Source organism: Myotis nattereri, assembly GCF_964212035.1.
Source record: "Myotis nattereri genome assembly, chromosome: 8".
Lineage (NCBI taxonomy): Eukaryota > Metazoa > Chordata > Mammalia > Chiroptera > Vespertilionidae > Myotis > Myotis nattereri.
Window position 1 is genome coordinate 44,894,098 of NC_138083.1, and position 20,462 is coordinate 44,914,559.

Genomic DNA, 20,462 nt, shown 5'->3' on the forward strand with positions numbered 1-20,462 from the left:
AATAGCTTCTATTTGCATAAAAATAATTAAATGTTGATTACAAAATAAATCTTTATTCATAAAATCAAGGATGCATTATAAGTTAAAATTTAGGATTACTGTTACTATCTTTCTTTAAAGTAATAAACTGAATTTTTTAAAATATCCTATAATTCTGACTATTCACTAATATCCATAGAGAACCCTCCAGGTTGCCTTAAATAGTGATGTGAAAAGATGACAATATGGACTGTTTTGCAAAACTGATTTGACACTGAAAATGTTCTAAGTGAAATTATTAGACTGTGCTGCTTCAGGTTACATCTGTGGAATGTTTTTGCAAAGGTAAATGTACTTTCTGATGTTAAAAAATATATTTCTTAATACATTCATTAGTAAGGCCACTCTCACTAGGTGTAAATTTTTACTTTTTAGATTTTCTTAAAATAAATTAAATGTACTTAGGATAATCTGTTTTGGTATCTTTCATGAGTATTAAATTGATGATTTAAAACACTATAATGCTTATCCCTAATGTTAGCTACATGGCTAACGCACTCTACATTATGAAGTACCTTTTCACTCAAAATTCAACTTTAATTATCCTTTCTTAACTTCTAATCCAGCAAACCAGATCTATGTTTAGATTTATTTGTAGTTTTTAATCTACTACACATTCCTTTAAATCTGTCTAGTGCTTTAGAACTTGGAAATTCAAAAAAGAAAAGGGCTTATTGATTATGAAGTGACTGTGTAGAATATACACAAGTTCTGGATCCTGTCAAACATTACTTCCTAAGGCAACCTCTGGGTGTAATCTCTTAATGAAAGTTGTGTTACCCCAAAATGGTGGGTTAGAACAGAAATTATTTTATATTCTGATTTTTATCTAGACAAAAAACTGCATATTCCAATTCACATATACATTTATACATTGGTATATTCTGATTATAACTAAATTATTTATTTTACTGGAAGCTCAGTGCACAGATTCATGCACATTGAAAGGAAATTAATTAGAAGAAATATTTTAGAGGCTGGGAGGGACTGCGGGAGGGCTCTAAGGCATCTCCAACCCATCTCGCCCAGTCCTGATCGGCCAGACCCCAGCAGCAAGCTAACCTATCGGTTGGAGTGTCTTCCCCCTGGTGTCAGTGTGCATCATAGCGACTGGTCAAATAAATGGTTGGACACTTAGCACATTAGGCTTTTATATATAGAAGATAATTTCACCAATAAAGGGAAAAAAGATGAAGAGTTTTTAAGGTTTCATTATATTTATCACTCTTGAGTAAGAATATGCTGATAGACTTCAAGCTTTATTCCAGAGTTTAAAGTTCTAAGTCTGAAAGCAAGCCCATCTGAAGATCTTATTAGGTAACTGGTGAAAATGTCTACACTGATTATACATATTACATCTTCATTGCTGTGCCCAGACCTGTTTGTGCAAAGAGAAATGAAAAGATAGGAGGTGTGGGGGCCTTGGTCACAGGAAGTCCAGCACCCAGTGGATCATCTGCTATATGGGGAATAGACGAACTCCTGGGATCTAGGTCATTTAGGATGTTAGGGTCTACTATGAGAACATTTCTCTAATTCTGAACAAGGAAACCTAAATTTCCCCCAAAATGAACCCAAGTCTTGGACCCAAAATGCCTTTACAAAATCATCTAATGTGGAAAGAATCCATTGCCATCACAATGGTAAATCCCTAGGTTTAGTCTAATTGAAACCAGATCCTATATTTGGGCCAACTATGAGTGGTGGTTATTCGATTTGCCTATATTTGACGTTTGTTATAATGTGCACATTTCTCATCCTCACAAGGACTTAAGTACGGATGAAATAAAATTCAAAAGCAAGTGGAGAATTTTTTTCTTCTAAGTAGACGGGAAGATACATGTCACTGTTTTCACTGAGTTCAAGAGAACGCTTCAGGACCTACCACAAATTAGAATGCTAGTATTTCTTTCTTCTGTAAAAAAATTTCAATCTTAAATAAAAATGCATTCTTTAACTTTTGGGAAAATATTCTAAAAGTCTTCTGAATCAAAAGGACTATTTGGACTGTGATATATGTAACAGTAAAAATAAAATATTAAATTCAAAGAAGAATGAATAAATCAAAGCCTAAGTTAAAGTACATGAAAGAAATGCAACCAAAACTAAAATTCTTCTCAGTCACTGTTTGAGACTTAAAACACCTCCATAATCAATCAGAATTTTCTAATACTAAAATAAAACATTTTAGCCACTTCAGGAAATAAACAGAAAGACAATAGGTAATACTATGAAAACAATAAGAAAAAGAAAGTTAAAGGTTATGGTTCAAGTCATATACAATTCTTATTACAGGAAATACAACTTATTCCTCAAGATTTATACAACATTGTTCATTTCTAAGAGGTTAAATGCTCATAGAGAAATGCCAACATTTAAAACTTGCTACTCTAAATGAAAATTTAAAAAATTTTGTACCCTGTGCTTAGAAGGAGGTAGGCAGACATCGATGAGACGAGTATACTAAACAATCGCTCCAAGAGGTTCCTGGGACTCAGCAGGGGCACCACGAAGGAGGAGGCTGCAATGAAACACAGGGGCGTGTCAGCAAGAGGCACATGACATGTGTGTTTAGAAGCAATAAATAATCTATAATCACATATGACCTTATTGTTTGTGTGACCTTTACAAAGAGGCTATATTTGCCCTAATCATTTCAGTGAGAAGTTTGAAATTTTATATTTCTAATTAAAATTATATCTTATTGTTTTAACCAACTTTTGGCTCAGATTTTCTCAATTTATAGTCAGCGTCACTCACTGTAATATTAACCCTTAAATGAATAACTTATGTTCTATAAATAATAAAATATATTATTCAAGATTCAGCAACTCTTCTCCTAATTAGGCATTTCGTGCAAAAGACCACTTACTCCCCCTCCTCCTCCAAGTTTTCCCACTGCAAAATATTCATTGAGAGTTGTAGTGTGCTCCTTCAGAAATTATAGAGAGGTTGGGGGGGGGGGGGAAATGAGGACACATTTGTAATTCCTTAACTAATAAAGAATTTAAAGATAAAAATAAATAAATAAATAAATAAATAAATAAATAAATAAATAAATAAATAGAAATTATAGAGAGGAGAAAGGACTTCACTGTGTATGAGAGAAGTAATCTTTCCCCACAGCATAAGAAAGCAATTACTTCAATGGGAGGACAGATAAAAAGAGAAGGGGAATGGAAATGTGCATAACTTTGTAATACCTCTAGTTAGGATGGTGATATGCCTGGAGTTCAATACTCTAGAGTATGGAGAGAGACTTGCGATAGAACCCTGGCAGAAACACTTATTGTTAACCATGGGACATGTGAGCAGAATTTCCATCTTTCAAGTAGAGATAAAATAAAAAGTGGTGAGGTTTGAATACAATTCACCTGTAAAACACTCCCTGAGCATAGTGTCTTGGATATAGTAGGTGCTTAATAACTGTTAGCTGCTATTGTTATCACTAGTCAATATGTACTGAGTTCAAAGTCAAGTCACTGCAAAATTTAAGACCATGCAAGTTATATTTATAATACTTTTGGACAAATAGCTTCTAATTTTTTTTCAGATGTGTGGTTCTAATAAGGTTATCATCACCTGATACATATTTTAAGAAGGGAGGATTCTTAAGAGTGCTGAGAGCCTTTTGGTAAATGCAGTAGGAGGGTTAGAGCTAGAAAATCATTTTGAAGCCATCATGACAAAGACTATATCAGGAAAGACTTATGAATGGATGCTAAATCTAGGGAGAAATTTTGATGACAAGGATATTTGATGGTTTCAGAGTGTCACAGATGCCTTATTATTCATAAGGGAGGGGGAAACCATAAAAGATACTGTTTTTTCTTCTGGCTGCACTTAGGTTTTTATCAGATATGAATAAATATACAGCCTTATTATCATGTCATAAATAGTCTATCAAGTAATTCTTGTTAATAATGAATGTTCATAAAAGTTCGAATTTTCTTTGTCAAATGCCAGCAAGCGATAAAAATAATAGCTGGTTATTATTATTGTCCTGCAACAAAATTATGTCTTTTAGTAATAATATAGATGCAAATTGACCATTTTAAACTATGATGATGTAAAGTTACCTCATGTAGTTTGATTGACCTCTTACCTAATATTATCCAGCTAACCACCTGATTAATAAGAGGAAGTCCTTGTTTCTTAAGTAGGCTATTATGGGTGCTATACACAGCCCACATGGAAAACACTGTGCTCAGCATCTGAAAACAAATAAAACACACGGAAATAAAGAGAAGGTGGTGAGAGACTAATTTATATAAGAACACTTCACAAAGTGCTTGAACAAGTGGAATCTGGCCAAATTGCTACCGAAATTGGACCAGGTCACCTTCTTGTGGCCAGGGCTGAGTTAGAACTCTTGCACTAAGCAAAGGTCATCCTTGACAAACATGAGATGAGGCATTATACACCTGCAAGAGTATCTTGGCATATATTATCACACTCTTTCTACCTAGAAGTATTCATTATTAACCTTGAAGTTCACCTAAATCATGGAAATGCAGAGGGTGAAGTACATAGAGTTTAGTGTAGGTGGTTGTGTCTCCCACCTCTGGCTCTTACCCATAGTCCTATCCACTTACTCATTCAACACGTACTTGTGGCCTGAGTATTCACTTGTTACTGGGACTATAAGGAGGACAATATTATTCAGGGAATAAACATAAACTAGTTGGTAAACTACAGCTTAGAGGCCTGAGGCCTGTGTTTAGAAATACTATATTATTGGATCACAGTCATTCCCATTCATTTACGTGTTTCCTATAGCTCCCTTTGCACTGCAGAGGTAGAGATGAAAATTTACAACAGACTCTCCATGGCCCTAAAGCCTAAAATCTTTACAATCTGGCTCGTTAGAGAAATGTTTGCTGACCCCTGAACTAGTGGACCAATTGCCACTATAAGAAGTTATCAGCTAATTTATGGCTGTGGACAAAGTAAATGCTCTTAGAGATCAGATTAGCATCCTCACCACCAAATCTAGATCTATATTTAAGTTACTTATATTTTTAGTGAAGGAAGAACAACAAAAGTGTTATCAATGAAGCTATGACACAATCCTAGGATCCTTTCAATTCTAAGACATTTTTTCATTTCAGATATGTAGCTTGGAATCCATGAAAAATATGGCAAACGGTTCAGGAATTGATGCAAATTAGTAAAGTTAATGTAAAGAGGAATTTTGTAACAGATTTACCTTATTCTTAGGAAAGACTTATGAATGAATGCTAAATCTAGGAAGAAATTTTGATGAGAAAGAATTTATAACAAAGTCTGTTAGAATTTTCACGTGATAGTCTTTGCTCCTCTAGAGTAAGATTCAGAAACATTCACTTCTGCCAAAGTACTCAATATTACTGGTGAATTCTGTCAAATCTGCTACGGGCTTTAGAGAAAAGCCAGTCAGTGTACTATTTAAAATGAAAGATACATTCCAATGGTTGATAGGAGCCTTGACAAAATGTTTCTTCTTTTGTTATGTGTTCTCTGTTGTTCTTCAAGAATGATATCTTTGAAGGGTGGCATATATTTTTATTTCAGAGTGTTCTTGGAAATACTTTCCATCATCCCAGCTTTGTTCTGAGTACATTTTTTGAGTAGACTCATATGTTTTCTTGATCAGTGTTCTAGATGTATATTTTAATTTTTTTATTGTTTAAAAGGAAAAAAATGTGGTTTTCACTATCTACAAAAGTGCTTCATTTTACAGAATATTATAATCTCTAATTTTCACAACACTATTAGATATTATCTCTACAGATTAAAAACAGACTTAAGTTCTATTACTGAAAATCACACATGCAGTAAGCAACATAACTGAAAATTAACTCAATTTTGAAACATCAAGTTCATAGTTCTTTATACCACACCAATGCCACCAACCAAGGTGAAGTTTATTTTCTCCTAGGATGTCCACTGAAGCCTTAAATTGTCTATCCTATATAATAATCCTATCTAATAAAAGAGTAATAAGCAAATTGACCATCACTCCAACACACAGGATGGCCGCCCCCATGTGGACACAAGATGGCTGGCACAAGATGGCCGGCTGGGAAGGGCAGTTAGGAGCAACCAGGCCTGAAAGGGAGGGCGGTGGGGGGGGACCAGGCCGGCAGGGAAGGGCAGTTAGGGGCAATCGGGCTGGCAGGGGAGGGAAGTTAAGGGTGACTGGGCCAGCAGGGGAGGGCAGTTGGGGGCGAGCAGGCCTGCAGGGGAGCAGTTAGGCGTTGATCAGGTTGGCAGGACAGTGGTTAGGGGGTGATCAGGCTGGCAGGACAGTGGTTAGGGGGTGATCAGGCTGGCAGGCAGAAGCGGTTAGGGGCAATCAGGCAGGCGAGCGGTTGGGAGCCAGCAGTCCTGGAATGTGAGAGGGACCCCAGATTGAAGAGGGTGCAGGCTGGGCTGAAGGACACACACCACCCCCTGCATGAATTTCATGCACTGGGCCTCTAGTTCTTCATATAAGCATACTCAGAGGCTGCCTTCACTTCAAATGAGGACAACAAAGAATCTCAGTCTAGAGGAGGCCTTTTCAGGTCAACTTTTTGGTCAGTATAGATGCCTCTTATGCCTCCTTAACCTGCTCTCGGGCATCTCTGAGCTGCCTTCTGTTGACCTCTTTGCTATTTCACACCTTTTAGAAAATGTATTTCCATGTGATATCTTACACAGAAAACTCTCTTCTTAGCTGGTAGGTATTGGATAACTTAACCATGATGACATCTTAAGAGCAACAAAATTAAACACAACTGTAAGATACTTTTTGGTATATCATTAGTAATAAGACAGTGTGACAATCTGTAACTAACCTGTAATAGATGTAACAATAGCTTGTCATTTACAAACCTATCTTTTGTTTTTATGAGAGATGTTACAACAAACAGGGACAGCAGAAGGACCAGCAGGCCTGCACCCATTCTGTTTGAAAACACAATTCACAATTTCAAATTTTCTTAAGATGCTGACTGAACACAGAGCATATGAAAATGTTAGACATTCTAGTGGTTCTCAACCTTCCTAATGCCGCGACCCTTTAATACAGTTCCTCATGTTGTGGTGACCCCCAACCATAAAATTATTTTCGTTGCTACCTCATAACTGTAATTTTGCTACTGATATGAATCGTAGTGTAAATATCTCATAGGCAGGATCTGTATTTTCATTTTTCTCAATGCATAGGTTGAGAACCACTGTATGGAGAACGTCTGAGTCATTTGGTTTAATCAAGATAAAGTAGCAAAATAGATACACATACTTTAAAATTAACACATACTTAAAAATATTGTTTAGTTAACTTTCCCTCAATTAAAAAAGACATACTCTCATCTATTAAAGATTAGGTTAAAATGCTAAAAATATTATTTATACAGAGTTCTAAAGAAAGTAACAATGATGATTACATAATTAGAAAAGAGAGGAAATGTTACATAAAATAATGATTATTTAGCTTGTCAAGCACATGCATAAATACACACACACAGCCAATAGATTACTTGATACTAATTTAAAAGTAAAGTTAAAAGCAAAGGTAACCAATTATTTCATGGATTTATTTAGGACATATTGAAAATAAATATAATAGTAGCATGGAGAATTCCAGAAAGGTATATAGAATTTTCTAACAGTCAAAGTGATTAAAATGAGAAAGTTATCAAAGTATAGCTTCTTTTCATGGAGATCTGTATACATTCAGATTAGAATAGGAATTTAATTTTTTTTAAGACTTAAAGTGTGGACATGCTCACAGGCAAAGACAGAGATGACATCAATGGCTTTTAAACCTTTTTGTTTTGGCAAGAGAAGACTTTTTCATTGAAAGCTTTTCCAGACTCTCCAGTATACAAAGATACAGAAAGCTTCTGGACTTTTTGGGGGGTGGGATGGAAATGGGGGGAGTGGTATTTTAAGTTATCACTGTTTGGTACAATGTCATTCTTGTGAAGGCCCAAAGGCAGCCCAGGGAGCTTTAATGACTCCTAGAGTCATTAATATTTTAACATCTAGTTTGTTTGTCTAATTTTAAACTTATGATCAAGATTAGGTTCATATTTCAAAGTGTTAAGAAAAATAATTGTATTGGAAAGAAAGTAAGTTAAAAAATATTGTTCATACACTAGAAAGATATCTGGCTTTCGTCCTACAACAGGCATCAGTGGGAACACTGCCAGGAGCAAACAGAAGAAAATCCAACTCAGTGAGATGCTCTAAAACAAATTAAAAAAAGTTATTTTTAGGCAAATATGGTAGAGAAAACAGTCTTCAATATTTCACAGACTATATGGCTGTGAATCAAAGAGAAAATTCAAAGCCTTATATCTTTTTACAAAGTAATGGAGGTACTGTCTGTAAAATTTCAGTTATGCAATAGGTAGTATATAGGTATAATATGAGTATCCTATAATAGACAAACATGGTAATTGACCACACCTTCACTATGCCTCCCATTGGCTAATCAGCATGATATGCAAATTAACCACCAACAAAGATGGCGGCTAATTTGCATATACCGGCTGGGAGCGAAGACTGAAGACACTGTAGAAGGAAGCCAAGTAACGGAGCTGAGGTAGCGGAGATGGGCGGGGTAGGAGCCGCAGAGACACGGGAGCAAAGCCCTATTCTTGCCGGAATCCTCCTGCAAGGGGCCTCTAGTTATCTCACAATTTTCATAATAAGCTGGGAGATAGGTTATATTATTCACAGAGTTTCAGATAGGAAACTGACCTCAGAAATGTTAAAGTATAAGTAGTATCAACCTATGATTAGTAAATGAAACAGACAGGACTTTAACCTGGGCCTGAAATTTCAAGGGAAATGCTTCCTTCAATTTACATTATACTGTATATTGATTATATCTGTAAGCAATTTGGACAGCAATCATAATCAAATGATTGAGCCCAGGAGGGAAATGAGCAAAAACACCTTTGTAATTAGATTATGACAAAAATGATCAAGAATCCCATTGAGGAATTTTACTAGTTCTTAGAGGCTGGAAAGAAGATATTTCTATCTTCTTACTACCTCCATCAAAAAGTAGCAAAATGGCCCTCACTGGTTTGGCTCAGTGGATAGAGCAAGCTGAAGGGTCCTGGGTTCCATTCTGGTCAAGGGCACATGCCTGAGCTGTGGGCTTGATCCCCAGTAGGGGGCGTGCAGGAGACAGCCAATCAATGATTCTCTCTCATCATTGATGTATCTATCTCTCTCTCCCTCTCCCTTCCTCTCTGAAATCAATAAAAATATATACAGGATATATATAAAAGTATCATTTTAGCCATTTGGTTTGGCTCAATGGATAGAGCGTCAGCCTATGGACCAAAAGGTCCTGGGTTCCAATCTGGTCAAGAGCATGTACCTAGGTTGCAGGCTCCTCCCTGGCCCAGGCCCCGTGTTTCTCTCAGGTTGATATTTATACCTTTTCCTCTCTCTTCCACTCTCTCTAAAAAAAAAAAAAAAAAAAAAAATCAATGGAAAAATACCCTCGGGAGAGGATTACAAAAAAAAAAAAAGTATCAAAATGGAAATGAGCATATTTCTTGTAGAAGTACATTGTAATTCTCTATCTAGTTGAAGGAAGAAACTTAGGAATAATTATATTTTAAAATAATCCATCATGAACATATGCTTCTCCAGAAAAGAATGGAGGTGGCACAGGGCTGGGAGGGAGGTGACAGCTGTGATCTGAGTTTAGAGAGCGATCCTCTAGCCGCTGCTCCGGGCAGTTCCTCGGCTGCTCCATCATTCAGATACTTGGGGCTAAAGCAATCTAGCAACCACTTCACAGAAGGACACAGCTCCTCTGCTCCTTGAGTATTTCAGTCGTCATATGACAGGCTCATTTTGATATGAAAATCTATGCAATCACTGAAACCTTAAAGCAACCTCCATCCTCCAGTCAAAAGGACCAGACTTTTCATGTAGAAACATGTCCCACCCTTTTCTTTAAAAATGAACAGCTCCCCAAGTTAAACACATGTCAAACCCAGTAACTACTAACTGTCCAGTGTCAAAAAGAGTACATATACCTTTGCTCGCGTCCACAGCTGAGTGGTAAATGGCCAACCCGCAAATACAATAAGTCCAGCAGTAAGCATATAGCGGTAGAAAAAACTGAGAACCTAGTAACATGTTCCAAAGAAGAAATAAAAAGTGAGGTCATTTTAAAGCAGTTACATAAATGTGAAAGAGATGACTATGCTGTAATGTGGTAAATTACTTACTAATACTTCAATTCCCAAGGCAAGTGCTAACAGGTATCCAACAAAATGACGTGAGGGGAAGGTCAACAGTGATGTGACAAGGTCTTGAATAACTTGGTATCTGTTTAGCAAGATTTTTTATAAAAAGATTATCTATATTGAATTGAAAATTTGGCCATATTTAGTAAAAAATAAAAACTTTGTACAAAGCTATAAATCATGAAATATGTAATTCACAAATTATTTTAAAATGATGAGAATCTCTAATAGATTTGTTTCAATGGCTTTACTGACCTAAATCTTTTTTTGAAACCTAGAAGTATTTCAGTAAAAATTGTAATTTCTGGATTAATTTGATAATGATCACAAAAAATTGCTTGTTTTAAAAAATATTGATGACAATAAATGAGTCTTATTTGATCATAGTTTAACCATACCCATCTATCATAATAAAAGCATAAAATGCTAATTAGACTGGACAGCCGAACGACCTTCTGAGTGTCCTTCCAGACGACCTTCCAGACAAAGCCAGGGCTGCAAGGGCCAAGGCAAGCCGCCGCAGCTGTGACGGCCGAGTCCCTTGCATGAATTTCGTGCATCGGGCCTCTAGACCAATGGTCGGCAAACTGCGGCTTGTGAGCCACATGTGGCTCTTTGGCCCCTTGAGTGTGGCCCTTCCACAAAATACCAACTTCTGCGCATGGACCATGAAGTTTCAATCGCACTGTATGTGTGCACCCACATGTGGTATTTTATAGAAGAGCCACACTGAAGGGGCCAAGAGCCACATGTGGCTCACAAGCCGCGGTTTGCCGACCATGGCGCTAGACCAGGGGTGGGCAAACTTTTTGACTCGAGGGCCACAATGGGTTCTTAAACTGGACTCAGAAGAAGGAGCTGCGGCTGTGTTTCCCGACGATGCCATGTTAACACTGCTGCTGGTGAAAGAGCGGAGGGGAGAGCAAGAGAACCCTCCGCTCTTTCGGCTCCACGGGCCGGACAGAACAGCCGAACGGGCCGCATCCAGCCCGCGGGCCGTAGTTTGCCCACGGCTGCTCTAGACTATATAATAAAAGCCTAAACGACCATTATGGTGGAACGACCAGAATGACTGGTTGCTACGATGCGCACTGACCACCGGGGGCAGACGCTCAATGCAGGAGCTGCCCCCTGTTGGTCAGTGCACTCCCACAGGGGGAGTGCCTCTCAGCTAGAAGCCGGGTTCACGGCTGGCGAGCGCAGCGGTGGTGGCGGGAGCCTCTCCTGCCTCCGTGGCAGCGCTAAGGAGCAGCGAGCAGGTGGGTAGTAAAGAGCGAGGGATCCCAGATTGCGAGAGGGATGTCCGCCTGCCAGGTTAGGCCCCAGCGGGATCGGGCCTAAGCCAGCAGGTGGACATCCCCTGAGGAGTCCTGGACTGAGAGAGGGCGCAGGCCCGACTGAGGGGACCCCCACGCCCTCAAGTGAATGGATTTTGTGCACTGGGCCTCTAGTGTTTATATAATTACAGATATAATATCAGAAATAAAATACAGTGAACCCAAGTGAATAAAAACTGGAAAATAATTTTTAATTCACTAAGGTTAATCTTATTTTGAAATCTCAACTGTTTTAATGAAATAAAGGTAGGTTTTTCTTATCTAGTTAGAGTAAATCTTAATTGTACTTTTTACTGAGCTAAATAACCTTTTACAAACCCATTTTAAGATGTCACTAATTATATAGTAATTATAATTAAATATTATTTCATAGCCATTTAAAATGTATTACATACTTGAGTACTTTTTGATATTTAATTATTGGAAATTTTTTTTTAGCATTTGTAGTGATTAAGTAATTACAAAATGTCAGTATCACTTGATTTATGACCTTTTTGCTGATTTAAAACAAGGGCTACATAATGTTATCAAAACTATTAAGATGCCAAGTAGGAAAAAAAAAAGCTAACACCAGGCAAAAGAAGAGTGTTTCTTTTGTTCATAACAGTGAATAAGCACAGAGAGACAAGAGATGATTTTATAAAATCATCTGGAAGATTTTTTTTAGTATCATTTACTCTTTAAAAATTTTTAGAACAAAAGGTTTTACCCCTGCAAAACCCCTTGGGGTTTGGGAGTAGAACAGAAATTTCTGCAAGGTTAAAACCTTTCATTCTAAAAATTTTAAGAGTAAATGACACTAGAAAAAAAAATCTGAGTTACATATGTATATCCAGCAACCCCATTTCTTTCAAATGAAGTAGTAACAGTATATTCTTTTGTCAGTGTCATTTTGCCTTATATTTTAAAATGTGGACATTTTAAACTTAATTTTTATTGACTATTGACTTAAGATAGAGAAAGGGAGAGGGAGAGAGAAACATCCATCGGTTGTCCCCTGTACATGCCTCCGACTGGGGATAAAATGCTCAACCTGGGTATGTGCCCATTCTGGAAACAAACCCGAGACCCTTCAGTGCACAGGACTAACTCCAACCAACTGAGTCACACTGGCCAGGGCTAATTTTTATATTTTCAACATTTTAATATTTTTAATACTAAATGTTTTTAAAGGATGGAAGAGGTGGTCAAAGCTGGAGTTAACAAAAATTAGAACAAGAATACACATTGTGTCAGGACAGACATGCTGGCTAACCCTGAAAATACTCTTATTCTGGGCTCTCATTCCCTGCTCGGCTTGTGGGGTCTGGTTTGCTCTCAGGATGCTTAGATGCCTGATACTAAGTTTAAATTCTAGGTTATTGTGCATATATAGATGTCAACAAACTCTGAGGCCTGTGAACATAAACCAGACTGACGTATTAGTGGTTTTATTTTAAAGGACTTGAAACTTGCCGAGCTCTGATGTTTTCTACAATGTAAGAACCCATTTAAGTACAACTTGTGAGGAGGCATTTTAGAACCACAGCATATGTGAATAATATCCACTAATCTTGTATGCACACTTTAATAGATTTTATTTAACTACAAAGTTTCATTGATCCAGGTTTACTTGATAGCTAAGAAAGGAAGGGCAAAATGCATGGGAAAAGTGCAAATTTTTTTTATGAAACATGAAGAGACACTAGAAATTGAGATATACAAGACAAGTTCAAAGTATGGGTTACTCCAGGCATAGCACAGTCAACATAGTACAGTCATTTTATTTTTACTCCATATTTTTTTCATAAAAGATACACAAAGAAGGCAACAAGGACAATGCTTCCCTAAGGCAATAAAGATGAAGTAAAAAGAAAGAAAAAGGAAGGAAGGAAGGAAGGAAGGAAGGAAGGAAGGAAGGAAGGAAGGAAGGAAGGAAGGAAAGAAGGAAGGAAGCCCTAGCCAGGTAACTCAGTTGGTTGGAACACTGTCCCAACACGCCAAGGTTGTAGGTTCGATCCCTGATCAGAGCACATAAAAGAATCAACCAACGAATGTATAAATAAGTGGAACAACAACACAATATTTCTCTCTCCTCCCTTCCTCTCTAAAATTAATTTTTTTTAAAAGGTAAAACAAAAAGGATACTTATATGCAACATTTATGCTGTCATAAATGAAGTGAGAGGGTTTGGAGATTTGAGGGTATTATAAATATGGTTGATGACTATGCTACAGAAATCTAATGCATTTTAAATACAGATTTATCTGACAGTGAAGTGAAAAACAAGACAGCAAGATATGTTACTTACTCTCTTAGAACCGCATACCATATAGGCACTGGCAACAAGCAATACACATAATAAGTCCAAGGACAGGCTTGAATCAGCAGAAAAAATGCCATTAAAATGCCAATAGTCACAAAACTACACAGCAGGAGATGGCTTGGTTTCTGAAAATCAAACAAAACATTGAAACACTTCCAAACTCATGCTAACTGATTGATAGTTTTTAAAGAGATTTTATAAAGTGAAGAAAATGTATTTCTTTCAATGGTTCTACAACTAGATGATTAATCTAAGAAATACATTTTTCTGTCCTTGGAGAAGCCCAGTACAGAAGAAAAAGCTGGATAGCATGGAATGGGTGCAATAAGGAATTCTCAATTTAAAAGTGACTATGTTCCTAATGTTTGTTTGCAAATAAGTCGCTCGGAACTCAGACATATTTCTCCTTACTAATAATTTAATAAATGCTGACTGAGTTCTGTGACTAGCTCATAAAAGCCCATTTAATCCACAATAAACTGTGGGACCTAATCTTTATTTGGAACAATGCTCCTATCTATTCAGATTCCAACTTGACATGCTGTTCACGCTTCTCTCTCCATTGCCCATCCACAGTGGGTTCATTCAGTCATTTCTCCATTTCAACCACCTGCCAAACAAGGAGTTCCTCAATGTAAAGTCACCATGGATGGCCCATGGGTGTTATCACTTGCTCACTGTATGACTATGAGTATGAGCAAAGTATAAAACTTTTCCAAGACTTAATTTCACTCCATCTATAAAATGGAAACAATAATTCCATATCTACTTATCAAGGTTGGTAATGCTTAAATAAGATTGTATAAAGAGCTTAACAAAATGCCCAGTTTGTCAACTCAATCCCCAGTGTGGGCACATGCAAGAGGCAGCCGGTCAATGATTCTCTCTCATCATTGATGTTTCTATCTCTCTCTCCCTCTCCCTTCCTCTTTGAAATCAATAAAAATAAATTTAAAAAATAAATAAAAGACAAGAGTTAGCTTAGTACAACTTGCACAATGTATGAACTCATTATAGTTGGATTTATTCAGTTTCTTTGTTCAGTCTTTGTGATTTTACACCAACATCTAAATTGTCATGATATTTTCTAAACATACCTTAACTTCTTTACTAACACCTCTGGTAAGGCTGGAATGAGATTTGATAATCAACAAAGAAGCATAAGATGCCCATCCCACAAAACCAAGCAGAACATTGATGCCCAAAAAGAATCTGTCATAAGTGTGATAATAGGTCAATCCTTCCAATGAAAGATGAATCAGCTCCATGCAAAGGAAGACCTAGGGAGAGAGAAAAATGTAACTTGCCACATAGGATGAATATAAAACCTAAGTTTCAAAGGAAGAAAAATTACTAAAATCAGAGTAACTATAGACAATCAAAAATAGATTTTAATTGTTCAAGGATCTTCTTGCAAAGTACAAGAAAAATTCTTGAATAAAATGAATTTTTAAACATTGATAAGAAAGTGCGCCTTACCAGGTAAATGTGTAGAGATTTAAAATGTTTCATTTTGTAGAAATTATTTTTAGGTGACAGATTAAAGAAAGAAATAAAGGCTCTCTAATATAGGTCCCAAATAATGAACATGCCCACCTGCATATTATTTTTTATTTTCTCATATTAGATGACCAAAATCAGTCATAAAACATCATTAAAATAAGATGAATATTTCAGAGGAGAAAAATAAGCACTAGATATGCATGGTATTACATAGGCAACTTTAGAAACTGAAAATGGAATTCTTTCCTACTTTAAAACTATATGACCATTTAACACAGAGAAAATTAATGAAAAGCATAGTGTGGTAGGAGCTGGGAGAAGTCAGAGCTTCTATATGAATCAGTAGACTTCTGATAATGTGTTGATAATTCTAAATGTACAAATATATGACATTCTAAAATGCTATGCATAAGTAAGGTGACAGAAACTTGGATTATACGTTTTCATTATAGAAAATAGCAACTGTTCATTTCCAATGCTAACCCCAAAACATCTACCCATAATTCCATCTGAAATAAGAGAAGTATGTCCAGGGCTAAAGCAGCTACTTAAGAAAGTCAGCCCTTCCTTGAGGGTTCAGGAAAGCTCCCTGGCCTGCCCACCTTGCTCTCCATTGCCACATTGTGTCCTTCTCCACACCCAAAATGGTAATTAGCTATTTATATATACACTAGAGGCCCAGTACACGAATTCATGCACCGGTGGGGTCCCTCATCCTGGCCTGAGCCCTCTTGCAATCTGGGACCCTTCGGGGGATGTTGGACTGCCAGTTTCAACCTCCCCTGAGGGATGTAGTAGTGCGTGAAGCGGCAGATGGCCGGGGAGGAGCCCGAGCCCGAGCCCGGGCCGGGCGCTACACCACTCCTGCTCAGTAGTGCTGCCGCAGAGGCAGGAGAGGCTTGTGCTGCTGCAGCTGCACTTGCCAGCCCTGAGCCCGGCATTTGGTGCCCATTGGTCAGCTGAGTGGTGCTCCCGCTGTGGGAGCACACTGACTATAAGGGGGCAGCTCCCACATTGAGCATGTGCCCCCTGGTGGTCAGTGTGCATCATAGCGACTGGTCTTTTGGTCATTCAGGCTTTTATATATATAGAAGGCCTGCATACTTACTGCTTCATCATAATTTTCCTGTTTTATATAAGATCTTGCTTTCCTTAAAATGTCAAGCTGTTTAGAATCAGAAAGCAACCTGCAAGAGAAAAAAAAGGTTACGTTTAAAATGTTTCTTCATTTCAATTATATTTTTTCTTTTTCTTTTCATTTCTTGCTTAGATAAAAATTAAAGGATGGTGAAAATTGAGAAAATAAAAAAAAGAAAGGAAGACATTAATGTTGAGCTAAATTGTATTATTACAGGTTATCAGAATTCCTCCAAGAAATAGCTTATAGTTAAATTTGGTTTTCGATTGCCAAACTACACTTATAACAGTCAGATAATACATCATTTTGAAGAAGTATAATACTCCAGCTAACAAAGAAATTCTGACTAAATGTGTGTAATTAATGGCACAGCAATTTGAGTCCCAACACTCAGACCCCCAAGTGCTCAGCCTCCCACTGCTCAGCCCCCCAGTGCTCATGGCAGAAACAACAGACTAGGCAGAGCCATCCTGGTGCTTTGTGCCTGAGTCAAACAGCCCAAGAACTGCCTATCAAAAAGCCCCAGGCACAGCCTAAACAACAATCAAATTTAGTAAACACTTTGAACCTATTTGCCATTCTTTTCCTATACCATATATCTTTTTGTTCCCCCTATCTTTTATTTCTCTTTCTATCCTTTCCCTGTCCTTATTTACCGCAAGAGAAATACTGCTAATACTGCACAAACTGAGAAAATCTATAGCTAAAGACATTAAGTTTATGGAATGTAGAAACTGAGGAAATATAATTAGAACTAAATTACCTTACTGAAATAAATATATTTAAACACAAAATTGAACATATACTGCTTAACTATATCTCCTATACTCCTAAACTGAATACTTTCACATTTAACCCTTTGCGGTCGTATTAAATTTGGACATGGGTGTCGTACTGGTCGGAATTAATTTCCATTGAAAGAGCAGTGATACATAACATGCAAGATTATGAAGGATAAACAAGATTTATTAATTCTTTTTTGGAACTATGTCACTACTAGTAGAATCACTACAAACGTTATCACTTTCTACATCAGAGTCAGTATTCAAGGTGCCAAAGTAAAACTCTTCATCGTTACTTTCAGATTCGCAGTACACTTCTTTCGGTAACTTTCTTTTTGCCATTTTGGAGTATTATTTTGAAATATCTTAACAAGCGAGAATGCCTAATAACAGTTAAACATAATTTGTAAAGCTTTATTTGAAATTCTGCGAAGTGTTGGGGTCCAGCCCCAGCAGGTCCAGGGGTCCCCAAAGGTGTGGATGGAGTCGGTGAAGAAGGAATGACACGGAGACAGCGTTCAGTTGATCAGCAGCCTAGCCAGGATCTCTAGCCAAGTTCTGGTCAGGATCTCCAGCCAGGTTCTGTGTCCATGTTCTCTTGCTAGGTTCTCCAGCCAGGTTCTCCAGGTTCTCCAGCCAGGTTCAGTCACCAGGTTCTAGTCAGGTTCTCTTGCCATGTTCTATCCAGGTTCTGTAGCCAGGTTCTGTCTCTAGGTTCTTTGGCCAGGTTCTCTCGCTAGGTTCTGTGGCCAGTTTCTGTCCAGGATCTTTTGCCAAGTTCTCTCCAGCGAAGTTCTTCTGTCTCTAGGTTCTGTGTCTAGGTTCTGTGTGTCTTGGTTCTGTGACCTGTTGTCTTGTTACATCTGTATTTATACCAGTTGATTCCAATCCTATCAATCTCTATTCCAAAGGTTAGGGCGTTTCTTATCTCCATTCCAGGGAGTAAAGATTATGTAGCTTAACATGATTGTTCGTAGTTAAAGTGATTAATTACCTGCCTGGCACTTAGTTAAGGGGTTTTATTCCCTCCCTAACTTCAGGGGAAAATCCCTACCTGGGGAAACAACCTTTCTCAGAGAGGTGACCTTGGTTAAAACACGTAGTGCCAAGAAGGTGAGCAAACATATTAAGAACAGTATGCCATATATGCCAGGTCCCTTGAAACAGCAAGGATGGACCGGCTCCCGGCAGCAAAGTATCTCCGAAGCTTGTCGATTTCTTCACTCTCAAAAGGCGACTGACTCACCACGGTGTTTTGCATGGCGAGTGTGGAACGACCGCGTCTGTTTATATTGAGTTTCGATATCTCCGATTTGTCGTGGCAATGTTTTGGTTCGTGACAAGGTCGCTTAGACACAAGAGCTTTCAGAGAAATTATGAACTGATACATGAATGAATAGAGTTAAGATTCATACGGTTCCTTGCTGTGATGGCTGAGAGCAGACATACGACTGGAACGGTAAAAAAGCTTTGGTGGCTGAGAGTAGACAAACGACCGCAAAGGGCTAAGAAGTGCAAACAAAGTTATTTAAAGACATATCAGGTTAGATCATAAAACTGATATTTTTCTACTAGTGGCCCAGTGCACAAATTTGTGCACATTGAAAGGAAATTAATTAGAAGAAATATTTTAATATCGCTATTTGCCCTTTCTCTGTAATAGAAGTGTCAACCAAATTCACAATCAACAATGACAGATTGAAACACATGTGTGCGATTGGCGCCAGCAAGAGCTTTATATGTATTGCACATGCGCAAATCAACTTAGCCTCTTATATAGAATAAACTTGCTTAATTAGACCTGCTTTCTGATTTAGCTAAGGTTTTTCCACCCCAGTGAAGCAGCCCAACTTCTCTTTCAGGTAATTGTCAGCAACACAGCAGTAAATATCAACACAAAGCAGATTATTATTGTAGATCACACAGGGAGAACAAAGGGTAAAATATTTAACTGCAGCAGTGTTTGACTATTTGAGCAGTGAGAAAACCTGAAGTCATTTTCAAGGTCCACCATTTCTTACTTCTTTTCAGTCGGGTCAAGTTTATAAGCTTTCTAAATCCCTGTTTTCCAGAAAATGAAAAGAAAATAGGATTCCACCGAGTCTCCCATCTACCTGCTCCAGGACTTCTGTGGGGATCAAATGAGATGAGGCATGGGAAAACACTTCACAGAGATTTGGTTAAAGTATGAAATGTTTGCACCTGGCTTTAAAGAAAGTGGTGTTCCTGGGCTGAAGAAACTCCAATAAGGCTAGTCACTAGAGAAAGGAAGCTGGGCATTGCTACGTGACGTCATTACCTGGCACCCAAAGCCACCGTTTCCAGGCTGGGCTAGGCTGTGGGCCGCATTTTGCACCATGGGGTCTCGGCAGCATCAGCTGCGATTTGGTGGCTGTTGCTCTGGGGTGGTGGCAGGGCCTCTGTCCCACTTGGGAGAAGCCGAGTGTTGTTTTGTGGGCACCAGGTCTGTTGTGCCATTTCTCTGTAAATGGCTAGTGCGCATCACCGCACCTCCTGCGTTGAGCATCTGCCCCCATGATGGTCAGTGTGCATTATAGCAACTGGTTGGACAGTTGGACACTTAGCATATTAGCCTTTTATATATATATAGATTTCAATAGCTGCTAAATTAAATATTGGCACTTTCATATGGTGTGCCACAATATGATCACGTATCTTGCTTCTATTTGGTTCTGGGAGTCTCTGAAGAGATAAGATTGAAACTTATAGGAAGCAAAGCTATTGATTTGGGTGGGGTCACAGACTTCTTTCAGAATCTGAAACTCTGCCTAGAAAATGCATATAATCTGAAATCTTACATATAACTTCTGAAAATTCATAAACCCCAGCTCATTTACAAACCCTCTAGAGATCTCTAGAAACTGTGCCTACACTCAGGCTCCCAGCGCTTTCCACTTAGGGGAACCCCACTGCTGTTTCAGACACCAGGAAAATTCACTGCCCCTGGACTCACTGGAATTTGGAGGAAAAAGGTACCAGGAAGCAGGAACACATGAAAGAAAAGTTACTTCAAAATGTTGCCATGACCTAGTTCTCTGTCATTCAGAGATATTTGGGGTATTTTCCTAAAAGTTTTAGAAATGGAATTAC

General features: G+C 38.0%; 1 protein-coding gene across 1 annotated transcript in view; it reads right to left on the reverse strand.

Annotated features, from left to right (window-relative positions):
• PIGN (phosphatidylinositol glycan anchor biosynthesis class N) overlaps positions 1-20,462 on the reverse strand; it is an 83,409-nt gene that overhangs the window by 28,834 nt on the left and 34,113 nt on the right. Inside the window, exons 14-22 of the mRNA XM_081096652.1 lie at positions 16,540-16,618; positions 15,026-15,208; positions 13,914-14,053; positions 10,269-10,368; positions 10,074-10,166; positions 8,164-8,255; positions 6,861-6,969; positions 4,145-4,253; positions 2,458-2,560 (exon numbers count right to left, since the gene is read on the reverse strand). Coding sequence (XP_080952778.1) covers positions 2,458-2,560; positions 4,145-4,253; positions 6,861-6,969; positions 8,164-8,255; positions 10,074-10,166; positions 10,269-10,368; positions 13,914-14,053; positions 15,026-15,208; positions 16,540-16,618 — 1,008 coding nt within the window. The remainder of the gene's footprint in view (positions 1-2,457; positions 2,561-4,144; positions 4,254-6,860; positions 6,970-8,163; positions 8,256-10,073; positions 10,167-10,268; positions 10,369-13,913; positions 14,054-15,025; positions 15,209-16,539; positions 16,619-20,462) is intronic.